At 42.5% G+C, this 16916-nt stretch overlaps 1 protein-coding gene across 2 annotated transcripts; it reads right to left on the bottom strand.

Annotated features, from left to right (window-relative positions):
- Positions 1 to 239: 239 nt before the first annotated feature.
- LOC144098531 (MFS-type transporter SLC18B1-like) lies at positions 240 to 16456 on the bottom strand. Of its 2 annotated transcripts, none has more exons than XR_013307195.1 (13): positions 16084 to 16456; positions 13546 to 13641; positions 11978 to 12051; positions 11019 to 11166; positions 10603 to 10671; positions 9899 to 9992; positions 9659 to 9813; positions 7131 to 7229; positions 5608 to 5696; positions 4444 to 4539; positions 4001 to 4071; positions 952 to 1045; positions 240 to 571 (listed from the first exon to the last, which is right to left on the bottom strand). XR_013307195.1 is itself a non-coding variant. In XM_077631249.1 (13 exons), the coding sequence occupies exons 1-13, from the start codon at positions 16279 to 16281 to the stop codon at positions 509 to 511; spliced, it is 1350 nt and encodes a 449-aa protein (XP_077487375.1). In that variant the 5' UTR covers positions 16282 to 16456; the 3' UTR covers positions 241 to 508. The 2 variants fall into 2 exon arrangements, 1 of the variants encoding a protein (XP_077487375.1); XM_077631249.1 differs by having other exon boundaries at positions 241 to 571; positions 4001 to 4075.
- Between the last annotated feature and the right edge of the window lie 460 nt (positions 16457 to 16916).

Raw genomic sequence — 16916 nt, 5'->3', positions numbered from 1 at the left:
GCGTCGATGTCCACTCAGTTGTCCGAAAACGACACTAGAGCTCTTATTTGTACGCTTGGAAGCTCCTCCTCTTGCCCTTTATATTAGGCCGCCTGCTGTTCTTAAAACAAATTGTATCCAATCAGTCAAAGCTAAGGGTATCCTCTCGCTCAATACAGTTCGGACTGTATTTCCTCTTGGTTAAATTTTCCTATTGTCCACGAAGCCGGTGAAGTACGACTCCCTCAATACAACCACATTTCTAAGAAAACAAATGAACGAACCATAACACTGGCTGCTAAACACCTGTGCTTGAAGTGGTGCCTATTGTAAGATTTTTCGTTTCGTTTTGCAAGGAAATATACACAAGTGGAAACACATAAGGCCACTAAAATTTATTTACTACGATGTGTCTCATGCTGATCAGCGATATTTGTTTGGCAGTTTCTTCTAGTGCGAGGGTCCTTTTTCGAGCCTGGCATGGCTTCATTTCAACTGCCAAGTAAGACTTCTTCACCTGAAGGGCCTGCTATTTTGTTTGCTTCGCAAAAAGTTTGAGTGATGATATCCAGACAATTAATGTTATAGGAGTCTGAAAGTTGAAGAAGGAAAATTGAAGAAAAAAGCCAGTTGAACCTCAAGGAATGTTACTTGCGTCATAACACATTTTGCTTTGACAATGGCGACTACATCGACGTCTCCAACAATCACAATGGAGACAGCACCATGAAGGGCGATTAGCCACAGAAGCAGAGGCAACAAAAATACAAACTTAGGCTGTATTCAATATTTGATGGCTTCTGCTGAGATTCTTGGCCGAAATTAAATATATTTCGCAAAATGCATGGTAACGGGGCCTATAATTCGGTCACTACGAGGCTCAAGAAGAGGAGTTGTTGACATCACTACCGCAAGGTTGACACTATACCTGCACATTAACGACACTAATACTACCTCTCACCGCGAACTTACCAGCGTGAGCAGTAGGAAAAACATGAACGTTGTGGCTTTCCGGTACCCGTAGGCGTCCATAAGCTGTCCAGCTATTGGATCCGTGATGATGGAGCTGTGGACGAGGGTACAGTGTTTTTGAATAATTCAGGTGTTCATTGGAAAGATAGATTTGAAACTATTGATGTGCAAATATTCAAAATTTTGGAACAGTGATTTGGATATCCTTATATTCGTTTCGCGTAACGAAATAAATAGTTTGTGTGAAAGAATTTGTTTTTGAGTTAGTTGGTGCGTGATACAGGCGAACTACAGCCGACAAGTGGGCGCCACACAATGAAGAACACACGTACACTAGGCTGACGTGTGTTGGCTGACAGGAGGTTGACGTGTGTGGACACACGTACAGCCTCGCATACGTGTGTTTTTTCCTGTGTGGCGCCCACTTGTCGGCTGTGCTTCTCTTGTAAGTAGTTAATGTCCAAAGTTATTCGAGAAAAGTCGTCTGTTTTCTCAAGTTTTTGAGAACCGACATGAAGTTTTAATAAAGCTCGCTCCAGTTTTCTTGGATGACTTTTAAAATCAGGACCTACTGCGATGTGAGACAAGATGCTGCAGCTGTCGGTCTGCGGTAGATGGAAGGCATACCATCCCAACTGTTTTATTCATCTGGTAGCGCTCATAAAAACCGTGCATGGCCTCTTAAAATCAGATGACATGACAGGGTCTAAGCAGATTTAGCAAACCTGGCGTTGACGCCAAATCACGAACTCTGACTCATACGCAGCTCTCACCCGTCTCACCTACTGAGATATTGTGTTAGTGTATTCGCTGTTGTCATCAGCGGCAAAACGTAATTGTCCTACAAGTATGACATGATGGTCATAGAGTCATTATTTTGACTCCATGTTGCGTACTCTTAGTGCAGATCAGTGTTGTGTCCTTCGAGAGCTCAAGCCATAACTCACACCGTGCCCCGCCGTCACCTCAAGTACACCTCTGCTTTTTTGTTTATTTTTTCGATCGAACAATATGCAGTTACTGCCCATTAGGTAAGGCAAAATGAGGTGAATGACCTCTTGACTGGGTAGTTTCCTCGAATGGATGCTGCAGCGGCAGCTGCGTTGTTTACAAACTAGAACACTATCTACAACGCAATTGCTCATAACAAAAACAACGTCAACCTCCAGCACTATTGAAGGACGACAGTTACATGCGCTAATGTGTACTGAAATCATATCAAAGTTATATACAGAATTTAATACGGGTATAGGTTTTCCCGTGACTGTTAAACAAAACGACACATCAGACAGAACGAGCAGTATCAATTTGTCACGTACGTATGTTACAACGTCACATTGATAGAGAGAGAGAACACGCACAGAATTGTTTAGTACCACTCCGAATAAGCCTATTTTTTGTAGCATCTATTAGAAAGGAATGATCATTACACAGTAACATAGTGTTATTGTGTATTGTTCGGTTTCCGTACATCATGCGAGGCCTATTCACCACAAATGAAGTCTGACGGAGGCTGTAGCAAGCACATCTATTCAGGTATGTGTTCAGGAAGCCATTCTACTTTCTTTTTTTCGTTAATAATATAAATACATTGTTCAACTTCATAGGTGGTGTTTACAGGGACTGTTGAGACTCTAATGTGTCCAAAGAACTGTTTGTGCAGCCTTTAGTAGCAAAAATAACCGAGCTGCTCCCGACTGCGGGGCTGATATTTTTTTTCCATGTCACTTTTGTTTCAAGTGCACTAGAGAAGCAAACAATAACAGATACGAAGATGGATATGGGTGGGGAACAACTGCCCTTTCAGAAAGATAGGTAAAAGATAAAGTTGATACAGCATTCCGATAGGTCTTGTTTTCTGAACACAGATGCTGCCTATGCGGCTGGTTCAGCCTAGGTTGTTTTTTTTAATTTAATTCCAACAAACAAATGGAAATGTCACGTTCGTGGTTACGGGAACCGCAGCGAAATCTAATATAATAACCTACTGGCTTGTTTTTATTAAAAAGCATAAATTTTGTTCTTTTCCTTTTCAGTTCAAATCTGCTTTAGTTTACCAATATAGTAAGCTCACATAGCCGCATATTAAAAGCAATTTAAGGTTCTTTAAAGTTGATAAAAAAGAAAAATGCTTTGCATCGTCGGTGTATAGTACTGTATCACCGGACTGAGGAATGTTTACACTATCAATTGCCTAAGTCGGGAAGAGGAAATGACCTAATGTTGACCATTGTGGAGCACCTTATTTTATTTATCTTATGCGTGTTCGATTTATAACCACGAGGGGAAGCAAATGAGAAACTGAATGTAACTGTGCATAAGTTCAAGTGTACGCCCCAAATGCCGCCCATTTCCAGTCTTCTTAGCAAAATGTGATGTTTGATGGAGTCAAATGATTTTCTAAAATTTAAATTTATTGCAGGGGTGTAGACCTTCCGAAAATTTTAGCGCACTATTACTAGTTTTGTACTAATAATAGTACAAGTAGTCAGTATTAGTATAAAATTCGATTCGTATTCGATTCCGTTTTGAAAAGTTGTCTTCGCGCACCTCTACTTGGAATCAATAATGGCGCTTCAAAATTTAATCAACAAACATTGTCATAGCTTGCTTTTCGAAGTTTTCATCAGTATTATTTATGTTTTTTACAAGACAATGTTTTACGAATAGCAGGAACTTCAGTAAAAATAATTCTGTCTTTGTTCAGGGCACACTCAGGGTGCACGGAGACGTTATGGTACAACAGTTACAAACAGAAGTAATTCAAGCTGAGATGTGAAGCAGCATTCAATGAGATCAGTGTACCGAAAAGCACTTGAAGAACTACGCGTTTTGGGAAAGAAACATTATATCGGTCCTTGACGACAGGCACCAAGATGTAAGGTGAAGCTGCGTTAGCTCTTGTCAATAGAAGGTGCTTGGGGGATAAACATGTTTTGTGCCGAATGTAAAGCTACAGTAATAATTCCACACTTTACGTGCACCATAAGACGCCGCAAGAGGAGTCCGCTTTGATGGCAAGCAAGACACAGTATAATCTTCTACATACCCGGACACCAGGAATGTGAACACTGTGCTTGACACAAATCCATGAGTGTGAATGTCATCTGGATACCCCAACTGCCTGGAACCATCGACAGAATAAATATCCAACGTTTTAATTTTAAACTTTATGATTTCCACAATTGCTGCAGTCCGACGTACGAAACGAAGTTACAGCATGCTACCATTGATAGTCGTAGCTCATTAAGCTTGCTGTACCACATTAATCAATAAAATAAATATTCCTGGGGTGAAATATGCAGGCTTCCTTTCAGTTGCCTAAATTTCAGTCAACTCTGCTTTGCTTCATTCATACGACTTAAGTTATAAACGGAATCACGCCACTGTTTGTTATGATTCTTGGAACGTAACTAACTGACCGCCATTTTAAAAACGCGCTAATGGTTAAGACTAACAACTGCGTTATCTCCACTGATAAAGCTTACTCACGTGGCTCGCTGGAGAGCTTGCTGGTAGGGACACACGAACAAAGACGCCGTGCCCAATCCAATAAGTGCCTGAGAAGCGTAAACGAGTCCTAAGTTGCTGCGTGAAGCGGGGAAAAAAAGCACGATTAGGAGGAAAATAATAAAAAAACTGCTTAAAATTCAAATTTCGCATGCGTTCAATTCTAGTGCCGCCAGCACATTAGTGTTTGTAAACTATAACATCCGTAATGCATTGAAGTACACTTTGGTTTCCCAGCCGCCAACAAGCAGCGGCATCACGGCGGCCGCTGCCAGTTTAGAATACGTCTCTGTCAGAGAAAACGGCGCTTCAGTAAAAAATCTGCGCTGGAAATTCTATATGGGCCGTTTCCGCGTGTCTCCTCTTGCGTACAGTTTAGAGCACAAGCTTCTACATGGAGAGACCAAATATTTGATATTTTCTTAATTTGTTTCCTAAGGAGCTCACTTGCTCGCTCATGGTATCTGACCCGTTAGAAACAATGCTGACACCTGACGGCATTGGCATGTAAGCCAAAGTGGATGGTGCAGGCAGAAGAAAGGAAGCCATGCACACATGTGGTGTACCTCCTTTCCATCTGTTCTGCCTGTGTTGTGCCCCCACTTAGCCCCCATGTCTGAGCTTCCAAATAATAAGCTCATGCTCCTGGGAATCCCGTTATTGAGAAGAGCTGTTCAAGCGGAGGCACTCTCCCGTACCATTTGAAAGAACTCGACTTAGTAAGCACCATTTCCTGGCGTCCTCCAACAGCCAAGCAATTTGGGCGTATGATATGTGCCTCGAAGTCTGCATACCAAGAATTACCTACCTGCGAATGATCTTTTTTTTCCTGCAACTCAAGCAGACAAGTAGTTTAGCGAATTTCTTTTCTGGCACTTTTTTTTTCTTTTCCCTCACGCCAGGTGGCTGATTAGCAGTGAGATGAAAATGTTCGCTCCTAGCGGGGAATCAGTTTACCTTTCGTAATTGTTTGTCAACAAACCCGTTCGCGCTGGCGGCCGGAAAAGGCAACGTTCAAGTTAATCGCCTAGCAATGACAACCCAGTAGAGACTGGGCCGTATTTAGCAGGCAAAGACATTGTGGGCAGAACGCGTGCAAATCCATGACGGGCAAGGAAACTTAGGTGAAGTGAATGGCGATATTACCGTTTTAAGTGGATGAGCTGTATCGGTCCTATGAGGAGATAAGCAGTCAGCGTAAGTAGATGGCCAAAAAAGGCGTAAAATGCCGTGATCTGCAATGAGTGAAAGCAAAGGAACACATATCATTTAAGCTTTGTTTTTAAAAAGGAAAAACAAGGCTGTCTAGCTGGTACAAACGCTACATAATGAAAATGTGATTTTGTAGAAAACTGGCGCGAGGGGGCTAATGCCTAATGTCTGAGGTTTCGCGAAATGACTATTTTGAGTGTTCCCGAAAAATCTATTGAAGCTCCATGCAATACACTGATACGACGGTGCTTGAAATACCAATATCAATGTCTGTGCATGCTCTTTATCCTAATACCTGCGATATGCAAGCTTCACAATTTTAGCATACGTCTTCAAAAAAAAAATAGGTAGCTTTGAACATCGAATCTAGCACCAAAGAATGACACACAGGTGGATTTAATTAGTGGAGTTTGCATTCTCAGTAAATTTTTTAAAGCATGAACCAGTTATTGCGGTCACAGAAGAGAACGCAAAAAGTACGCGGCTCCGAACAGTAAGTCAAAAGGTTTAAACATTGTGACCGGGCTCGTGCGAATAATATATGTCCATCTTTTGAACCGTGATCGCTAAAATTTCTACTGTAGTGCAGGACAAATATACCAGGTTGGAGCACCACAACTATCATTTATAAGTAAAACCTTAAATCATACAGAGATAAGACGGCATGAAAACATTCGCTCTATTATGTACAGATTTAAATCGTTTTTCATGGCCGAATAGGCTTATTTTTCTAAGAGTACTGACAGTTTTGCCGGACAGTGCAATCGCTCTTTCACATGGACGTTAGGTGGAAGTAATCGCTACCTCGGCTTTTCCAGGTTACCGCCGAGGTAATTCATGGTTCATTTCTAGTCACATAGGTCACGATTCCACCTCAGCAGAATTTCCCTCGAACATGTAACACGGGCCGTATTCTATAAGCTGTCCAGTTAACATTGTCCATTTCGCGGCCATTTGGTCTTCTGTCATTGGTCACCCAGATTTACCCGCGTATTTTAAGCGTCTCTAGGAAGCGACCCGACCATCGTGTGGTTGGCGACCGTCATATCGCAGCTAATGGCAACCAATGGTCAGGCCCGGTCGTCAAACACCCAATAGCTCAACCACCCAATTCGAATTCTCCAAATCCAAGATTGAGATATTTGAATTATACATGTGATACTCGCACACTTCTTATAGTGTAGACATATATGAAAAAGCAGTATCTCCCAGTGTGCACGGATTCTAAAAAGTTTCTTGTCAATATTTCAGTACTTAATATATGTTGTATGCTTCAGTTTGCAATCTGAAACTAAAAAAATATTTTTTTAAATTTTAATTTATCGTCAGTGTATTTCCATGTATGCAAAAATGGGTTTCACGCTTCCAGTCAGCATCATCTCCTACAAATACCATTTAACCACAAAAGGATTATCATTTCCAGAACAAGACTTACAAACGTAGCGTTCGACTGTTACCTGAAAGTGACAAAAAGTAGCAGCAAGTATGCAGCCGACGACGTAACTCGCGTACTGAACAGCAAACACCGTTCCTCTGATAGTGACACTGGTCCCAAACTGTAAAGAAAGGGTGGAGTTAGAAAGCGGGGCTATTTTGCTTTCTCGGTTTTCTTAATCGATAATTTCTGATCTTCAATAACAATATAAACCAAGCAGGAACAGGCAAAATGCGTTCCAATACGCCTAAAAATATGACTGCCATCTTTCCTAAACAAGTGAAGAACGTGATGAGGAGAGACACACATCCACGCGGCACCTCTCTGTGCGACTCTGTCTGTTCTTAATGCGCAGTGTTCTAGAGTGTACTTAGGGCTAGAAAACCCCGAGAGAAGATATAAGGAATGTTCCGGATGTGTTACAAGAAAAATAATAAAAATGAGCGAACGCTAATACGGCGTCGGCTGTGTGTGCTAGCCGAAACACATTACCTGAAACAAATACACTGCTGTTATCGGGGCAACAGCGCTTAGGCCTGGCTATAGCTCTGAGACAGTATACGATGAACTGGAATAAGGGGAGATATGCAATAATTCTTTCTCAAGGTGGGACGTTGCGGCTAGATTGGACGTCTGTTAGCCCTTTTTCTGTGACGAAAGGTGCAAAGTGAGATTCATTTTTTTTGCAGTCATAAAACAGAATACGGACGTTGTGTGCGGCCCTTTGTGTTTCTTTTTTTACTTTAAATAATGGAACAAGAAGAAACCTACTGCGTCCTAATTGATATGTGAGACAAATCGTGAGCTCGAAATGCTAGTATATATAAGCATGGCTGCCTATACACTGATAACGTCACAGTTTACGACGCAGACGCGTAATATCTGCAGTATATTATCTCCGGACCAAGAGGAATTTCTCTTAAACTGCGAAGCTTTTGAGAAGCTGTTTAGCCTTCCTTTGTAGCTGCATGACTGCGCTCGGGCAGATTTTAATAAAGAATCCCTCATTATAAATTTGCTCCGGGGATTCCTCTAAACACAATGAACCAAATATTACCCATATTTACTCGAACATTATTGTATTTTCACATTTTTTTCCACTGCTAAAGTAATACGTCTTGAACAGTCTTGACGGACATCCCGTCATCACCCATACTTTCCTCCACACTATGTTAAGGCCTCGCCGTTAAAAGCTCTTTGCTCAGAGTCCTATATTCGCTCTGGCAGGTAGTATTCTGGAAAAGCAGCGCTGAACAGACGAGGACAAAGACGAGGCGACAAGGGCGGGCGCTGAACTGACAACAAATTTTATTGAAGGGATTCACATTTATAAACGTAGTGTAGCTACCGTTCGCGCATGCTCAGAAAAGTCAGCTCTTTTGGTGAAAGGGCGATAGAGGCTGTGCTGACGCAGCCCTCTCCCAGGCTATATATCTGATTTGACTCTGCTATTTCTCTAGTCATACGTACACTGCTCTTTCTGATTATGGAGGTGTCATCGAGTGCAGGAGTACAATCTAGGCAAGTGATACAGTGACTTGCGAGGAAGCCTTCAAAATCTTTTCCCTCGCGTGCATTTTTCACGTTCAAGGCATGCTCTCTTAACCTCTCGTTCACGCATCTCCCAGTTTGGCCAACATACGTCTTGTTGTGGAAAGACGTAGGTTGTGGAAAGACGTAGGTTGCGTTCAAGCACGTCGTCACCGCCGTTACGGCAAGAGTGGCACCTGGTACTGGCTGTGCGAAGTTGGGCAGTACCACTAACTCCGTTCCTAATAAATCACGAACTTTAGAGGGGTAAATCGGACATTTTGTACTTTGCAACAACTCATTGAAGCATACGTTTGGCTTGTGCCTTTCGTTTTCTGAAGACATTATCTAAATGTAGAATTCAGACACGGACTACTTCAGCGTGCGTTAGAACACCGCGATAAGAAACACCTCTTCAGGAAATGTCAAAATGTACGGAAAGAAAATGCGCGTAGGACTTATAGGGTATTGACAACGTCGTAGAGCCTGGCAGCATCGGGCATTGAGAAAAAGGAAATTAAAAGCTGAGGACTGCAAAGCTATCATAGGAAGAGCTTGTGTGAAATGATGGTGCGCCGAAGTTCTCAGAGAGTCTGGCAGTGAAGTTTCTAGAATAGCCGGTGGATCGAATCCGTGTTAAAAATATTTATACATAATAAGGTTGCTTCGCAGAGTGGAATGGTAGTGTGACTGGATGAGCTGAGTAGTAACCTTTTTGTTCCGTATATGCCACTGCTTGTTAAGAGTTCATTAGATTGTTATTCTTCTGGGCTACGCATAAATGCTGATAATTTCTGAACGATTCCTTAAAATCCACAAAACGCGGATTTAAGTTGGGGCAAGCATGTTTTGCAACGTGATATACGTCGATAGGGCGCCTTTTATTAAGTTCAAGTGATGCAGACTGCTCTAAAGCGATCACTTACAGGATATAACAACCCATCTTGTGAGTAAACGAACGCCTGAAGATGCTTTGACTACTGGGAGATAAAATTGATAACAAACATCAGGTTGACTTACCTCTTCCAAGCTAGGCTGCAAAGTGGGCTCGTTGAATCCTGAGACAACCCACACTGTCATGAGAGCAATCATGTGAGCTAGAAATAAAAGGTCACCCAAGAGCCGAGAATACTTTAGCTTTGTGTCGTCCACATCTGCGTCTAGCGTCTCCGGGACTGTAGAAGAGACAAAAGAGTATTATGGGAGTTAGGTTGTCATGACGATCTCGTTAATTTATCAAACATGTGTAATATGACTTACCCGCGTTTATTACTCTCGCGAGCTTCGCGTTGAAGGGAAATGAGATCATAAGAATGGCCGACATGACAAAGAAAGGAAGTGGATAAGCCCACACCTGCAGATGGAGTTGGAAAGAAAATGAACGGTTATTAACGTGACACAATTTTTTTTAAGTGGCATTGCTTAAGTACCACATAAAGCCGCTCAATTTCAGACCAGCTGTTTTCCTTATGCTGTGAAACACTACTTGCCTGCTTGCGTTAGTTTCTACACGCCACTCATAACTGAGCCGCAATAAGTTTATATACGAACCAACATTGACAGGAAAGCAAATTTTAAAGAATAATGAAGGTGCTTATATGTCAGCACGCATTAATATAGAGAAGAGATACAATGACTGCTTAAGTACTTGCCGCTGCGTCGGAGCATTTCAGAGCAGCAATGTTTTGTTTTATGCGAAAGCCAAAATTGACGAGCTAAATCATCAAATTATTTGCATTGTGCACTTCGCATTCTGTGTCATGAGGAACTGCGAGATTTGTAGTAATAAGTAAAGATTAGTATTAACAGTTGGGGCCAATTGTTTTTAATTCCGCTCTTCTGCAGGAAGAAAAAAATGGAATGTAGCCTCACTTAGATGCGAATGGTGAAACTTGCAATGAAACTATAACATCTACCGAGATACGCAAAGAAGGGTACTTCTGTAATAAAAGAATCTCACTTACGTCAATAAGTTTCCCTCCAAGGGCGGATCCAATCATATTGCCTGTTCCCCAAGAAATCTCTAAAGCGGCCTGCGATGTTTTCGCGCGGCTGTGGTTAGAGTTCGTCACAACCACAGGACCGGTTCAAGCACAGCAATTTGTTTCCATCATACGCAGAAGTCTTTAAAGCGAGCAAGAATTCTTTTGCAGTAACAAATATTTATAGCGGTGCCTTACCGACTTCAGTCAAACTTACGGACTGATATCGGTGCCGCCGAGTAAACTTTAGGAAGGTAATTTAAACAAAAAAAAAACGAAATGAAATTCAATACTGTTAAGTTATAAGTGCACACAAAATGGCTTCTTTTTGCCACTCGTTTTTTTTTTATTTCTGATAAAGGGGTATTAATGAAGATTGCGACAGCTCTCACACTTACTATTATCAGGCCAGGGCTTTTCCGAAACTGGTGAGTTACGACTGAAAAGAGGCTGACGAAGTACAAGCCAATGGTGAAGCCTCCAAGCAGGACCATGGCGAGTGAAATGAAGAACAGCGATTGGCTGCCAGACGTCCAGTACAGACACCTGCGCGTGTAAGAGGCAGTACCTAAGGATGCTAGTTCCACCATGCCTGCTAGGATGCTCTATCTATGGATTGATTAAATAATACTGAAATCAAGATTGACCTAAAGATTATGTCTGTGATGACTAGATAACATTTTACAACTTAGTTTACACCGCCATTTAAAGGCAAGGCTCGTTGCGTCGTGTTTTAACAAATCAGGAGGCAAGAGAGGGAAGAGATCTGTGCTTTACAGTTTTGTAGCGTACGCAGTCGGCAAGAATGCTTCTAATGTCTGAGATGAGCTCTCGGTGATGGTAGTGTTTATTTTTCTACTTCTATTCAATAGCAGTAAGACGGGAGATCGCCGTATAATAAAGCACTGGCGCGCACCTAGCAACAATTCGAAGGTGAGTTTGTTGGCAATTGATGTGCACTGTCTCGAAGCCGCACGTAGTATATGATAAAGTGCTCTGCGCTCAGTTTCGACCTCGAAGTGTTCTTCAGCGTGCTCTGACACTGCACAGCACAGTGGCGTCCTCGCGTTTCGCCTCCATCGAACTGGGGCCGCCGCAGCCGGGATTCGATTCCGCGACCTTGGCCTCATCAGCCGAACGCCAAAGCCAGTCAGCCATGAGGACAAGTTAGAGGAAAAGAAATTCAATATCAGTTCTGCGTTGTTTGTTGTTACATGGTGAGCTTGAATATCTCAGGCACAAAAAAATGCATACTTGTTCGAAAAGTCGGGGTGCATCTAAAAAAAACGCGTCCATCCGTGTTTTAAATTTAATTATGCGATATGAAATGTGCACTTTTTAGCGAATATCAACTTACCCAAACGAAACGGAGAACAGAAATACTCCTCCTTGTCCTATCAAATAACATGTCTGTGGAGACGTCCACTGCAGCTGAAACACGAATACGTGACAGGAATCTGTTAGAACGGTCTGAAGGAGCATGGAGGTTAATGACTAATGACACAATTGGGGCTCTCAAACTTCTTAAACTGCCCTGTCCTTAAACACCTCGCCCTAATATGGCGATCCTAATATTGAGAATTGGTATGCTTGGCAACATACGGCAGTTTAAATGCTTGGCGTCTTCACATGTCTGTTGAATGGAAAGGAAAAATGATATCAGCGATGGCGAGATCAAAGCGAATCGCCAGAAAGTTGAGAGCAGGACGATCACCTGCGAATAATTTAATGGTTTTCGAGCACGACAGGTGGCAATAGATGTTTGTTTCGTGGGACTCTCCAGAGGTGGCGGCAAGCTCTCACTTCATGTCAGTGACGATGCGTGGCCTTAGACTACATAGCAAGCCGTAGAGTCCCGAACTTCGAAACGCAGGCGGGTGATTAATTTTTCAGTCCTGTCTTATAGAGCACGCGCCTAATGTAAGCGAAGTGATCAAAGAATTAAACTTTTTTTTTTCAGATTTGAAAGAGGCCTTATATGTGATTAGACCAAGTGATTAGACGGAAGGTGTCCCGTTGCGCAAGAGGCAATTGTCTGAGTTCGAAAGCGGCAAAAACAAACTAAGGCCATTAGTTCAGATGTGTTACAGACACCATTAAATAAACGCTGTTCGCTTCAGGCCTGCCTTCATGTTCGCGATAGCGGGCTGAACCTATCACTCAGAGCTTATCATGCAATTATATTTGGTGTTATTACTTTGTAACGCTGTTTTGTAAGATACCCACCCCTATATAACGTCGTTTTGCTGTTTGGAGCATATTAACACGTTCGCAACGTCGTGGGCCTCCAGAGGCTCACCTCGTTTGTTCATGCTGTGTGGCCATGAATACTGAGTCGCAGGATGAAGCCGCGGGACTGCTCTGGTTTTTCAAAAAGCGCGCACAAAGCACGCGTGACCGGTCACTATTGCCATCTGTTGGCGGTTCCAAAAAGTTTGTTTAGCGGGTGGTTCACTGGCGGGTCATGCTGCAACCAAGAAAATTTATGGGTGTCCCACAAGCGGGACATGAAGCACAAGTTATTGAACCAATGAGGGAATGAAGTAACGAACACGCATTTAACATTAATGCACAACAGGATGCTGCACCAATGTAAGACCATAGAGAGGAGCTACAATTCACGCTATAAATCTCGTTTGAGGAAATGGTTCTCAGCGCGGCGCTAATGGTGCAACTGGTTGGTCGGTTATGACTGCCCGTAAATATAAAAAACACTACCATGAAGAAGGAAAAGGTTGCAGAGAAAAAGCTTGCGCGGGCACGTTCCTATCAGCCTCTCTTTTTCATGCTGTCCTTCGGCGTAGCAGGACCTTGCATTCCCTCGTAACGAGCATCTGCTGCGTAAACGTCAGTGTCTTGATTTTTGGACACCTGTCTCTTTTTTTTTGTTTTCGCAAGCATAGCAAGATCGAAGAAATTTCGTACCATTCTGTCTCCGAGAACGGAGGCCAGGAACATCGCCGCTTTGAAAGATGAAAAGACTAGCCCACATTTGTAACCTGCAACCCCTCTTTGCGATGCCTGCGTAGGTGTTAGTAAAAAGAAATAAGTAAACAAAAGATTTTATAAGAAAGTCTGCAGGCATGTTAGTTTTCAGTTAATAAATCACAGATTCCGACAGCAATCAAACGTGCAAGAAAACAAAACAGCAGTAGACATCGTGCTTACGCAGTGCGTTTAGCCATAAAATGCTACATGTCAGGTAGTTAGGCATAGGAGAAAATAGAATAACGCTATACATTGTGCTCACGGAATAACGCATGCAGTTAGCCTTAGAGGTTTTTGCAATATGCTTTAAATTAATGATGGTGTGTTTTAATACATTTTTTAGCAGATGAATCGTTGAAGAGCACTATTGATGGCTTTGGCAACTCCACTAGAAATTATACTCTGGTATTTTACGTCCTCACCTTCTGCGATGCTGTGAAAAAAGTAAAAAAAAGTTAAGCACATATTGGTTAGATTGGCGCGCCCAGGCATTCCGTGAAGCCTTTTGCTTCGTTGCTATTCAAGCGTGGTGCCTCTTGGACGAATACCGATCGCAGTTATTGCCTTGTGCCCTCTAGCTTTGTTTTTTAGACTTTCGCGGACGAAGCTCCAATGGTGTAAGTGAGACTTCATGCAGAAAATAGGGTTTCTTTTTCCAGATGCTGTTCATATATCGCGTTTCAGGGAAGACTAAGTAATTTCCAACAATAGAATGTTTGAGGAAAAAAATATGGCTTTTGCGGCATGGTATTGACAGTGTTGGCGGACACCAGAAAACCTGTGAATCATTTCAACTAGTAAGATGGTTAACTAATTTCAAATAGTGAACATTTTAACTATTAGAGTTAAACGCCTCGTTAGAATCAGATATTTGTAGCCGGTCGTTAGTAACAGCAATGTCAGTTTTTTAGAATTTCGAAAACGTTATTACCATTGGCGCTGTGGCCCAACAAATTTCGGCTACATCGTACCAAAATACATGCGCATTCGAAGAGCATGCAGGCAACGCAACCCCTGCAGTGCACGTAACTTCCTGCAATAGCCAAATTTTTTCGAGGCACAACTGTCGTCTTGTCAACAACTTCACCGGTTAGGTCAATAAAGTTCTATTTTATTTATTCACCATTTTGTTTCCCTTTTATGGACGTATAAATAATGTTTTGCAATAATCACAGTTCTTTAATTTTTTTTTCTGAAATCACCACTTTTTTTAGTTCATCTACGGAATAGAACTCATTCATTCATACTTCTTCAGTAGCCTTGCATTTCTCTTATATTTGGGGATATCTGAGATCAAAGACGCTACATACTTACGACAGTTTTTTGGGGGAAACAGCATGTACTAGTGTCATTTACACGCTTCTTAGCTTGTGAGTTTGCTCCTGTAGCCTCATTTGTGATCTTCTGAGCTCCTTTCTCAGCAATGAACTTTCGGTGACTGTCCACATCTCGCGACCATTTCACGATGCAGCACTCCAGTAATATCCCAGATTCCTCGAGATATCACATGTGACATGATGGGATGCAACTCGGGTCACACTGCCGTCAATAAATATGAGCACTGCGTCTAAATGGTAATTCAGAGATTGGACTTCGAAAGAAGGCATTTTGGCTGCGTGAATCAAGGCGACTTGATTTGCTGCGTGAACTGAGACGGCGTGATTTGATGACTCGTTGGCATTCTGGGTTCATACTTGGAGAGGAACTGATAAGGGCGAGAATTTGAGTGAGTACTTTAGTAATCATGTGACTGAGTAGTTTTCGAGAAGGTTTCGGCATTTGATAATAACGGAAAACGAAAAGTCTTATATTTCCTCATTTCAGCCTACGCTTTGGCCTCAAACTGTTCAGGATGGGTTTCACTTATTAGCGGCGTACGGATCTTCCTACGCCGTACATTCTTTGTCAATATAGAGGGAGATAAACTCGAACGGAAAAAGAGGGAGGTTAATTCAGTCTTTCTCAAAAATAGAAAAAAAAAAGCAAATGACGTTAGCTTATGGGCCTTACTTTGCCCCTCAGTATTCATCGTCAGCGTTGCAAATCTCCTTAAGGTGAGCTGATGTCTCATGCCCGCCCCTCCAACAATTAGGAGTTCCGCGGGTGCTGCCAAATTTTAACGCGTGATTTCGAAGCGAACCTTTTGGACTCTTTGACAAAGGCTGCACTTCAATGCAGCGGACGTTGCAACCGTCACTAATGGCAATTAATATTATTTTTTTACAGACATGCTGCTATTTGAAGTCGTCGAAAGAAACACCACGCCACTCATCTACGAGGTCAGTAATTATAAAATATTTTACTGTGGCAATGCACGCTAGTTCGCTGTACAGTATGTGAAAGGAAATGTGCTGCAACAGTTGCTAACGGTGAAAGAAGGTACTTGAATGACTACCTACCAAACTTTCAACTCTTGCTAGTGTGCTTGCAGGCACTTCAAGAGAAATCTAAACTTAGTGTCACGGTTACACTTACCAGTAATGGGAAAAACGTCTGGGTTATTCCTTGGAGCGCTGAAATCCATATCTCCGTGTGAACAAGGGGAACAATCCAGACATAAAGTTTCCACGCTGGCTGGACGACCTTGCTCTTTTCCTTAGCTTCGTGAACTTCAGGTTTGCGATGCAGTTCAACCGTCCCATAAAACACCGGTGGTCCGCTGTCGGCCGTCATTTGGCAAATGCTCGTGCAGCATTGGAACCACTCGCCTTTTTAAGGAAAAGAAGATTTGAGAGCTTGCCAATACAGATGTGTTCTTTCTGTTTTCCAGAAACGAACTAGCCCACCTGAAATATCGGAGCTCACACTAGGGATGATAGAGCCTTCAAGCTAGTGGAAATGGGGTGACAGCACTTGCGGTCTGTCTGTCATAGTCGAGGAGCCTTTGTTCGGTCGCTTGAGCGAGTGTTAGCGAACAATGTAGGTAAACATAGCATGCTACGCATTGCAGGATGTCATAGCTGGTGCGTGCAGAGAGCCTGCGCTGCAGCCGTTGAAACTTGAGAGTGACGTCCATGCTCCTCGCTGACTCAGCGCAGACTTAGAATAGCATACTTGCAGCAAAAGCAAAAATTCCCGGCACTCCCCGCTTTATTGCCCGTCTGCGGCTGTGCACGTGGCTATTGCGAACACAAATACTTCTGCGGATTGTTTCTTTAAAGACAAAAATGGAGACCGGTAATGTAAATGACTGAAAAAATTGAGCGCAAAACAGCTGTAATTCAGTATATAGTGATGTTAAGAAAAGTTGCCACCTACTAAATACACAAATGACGAGTGATAACTTTCAAGCTGAGTGCATTGAAAGC

The sequence above is a fragment of the Amblyomma americanum genome, chromosome 7, assembly GCF_052857255.1.
Source record: "Amblyomma americanum isolate KBUSLIRL-KWMA chromosome 7, ASM5285725v1, whole genome shotgun sequence".
Classification (NCBI taxonomy): Eukaryota; Metazoa; Arthropoda; class Arachnida; order Ixodida; family Ixodidae; genus Amblyomma; species Amblyomma americanum.
The sequence above is the reverse complement of the archived record's forward strand: the minus strand, read 5'-3'. Positions and strand labels throughout refer to the sequence as shown.

Excerpts from the sequence above, each read along its gene's own strand:
- LOC144098531 (XM_077631249.1), bottom strand. The coding sequence starts at position 16,281 with ATGACGGCCGACAGCGGACCACCGGTGTTTTATGGGACGGTTGAACTG. Across the intron at positions 13,642-16,083 it reads AGACGTTTTTCCCATTACTG|GCATCGCAAAGAGGGGTTGC; the intron begins GTAAGTGTAACC and ends ACACCTACGCAG. Across the intron at positions 7,230-9,658 it reads TGCAGCCTAGCTTGGAAGAG|TTTGGGACCAGTGTCACTAT; the intron begins GTAAGTCAACCT and ends CTTTCTTTACAG.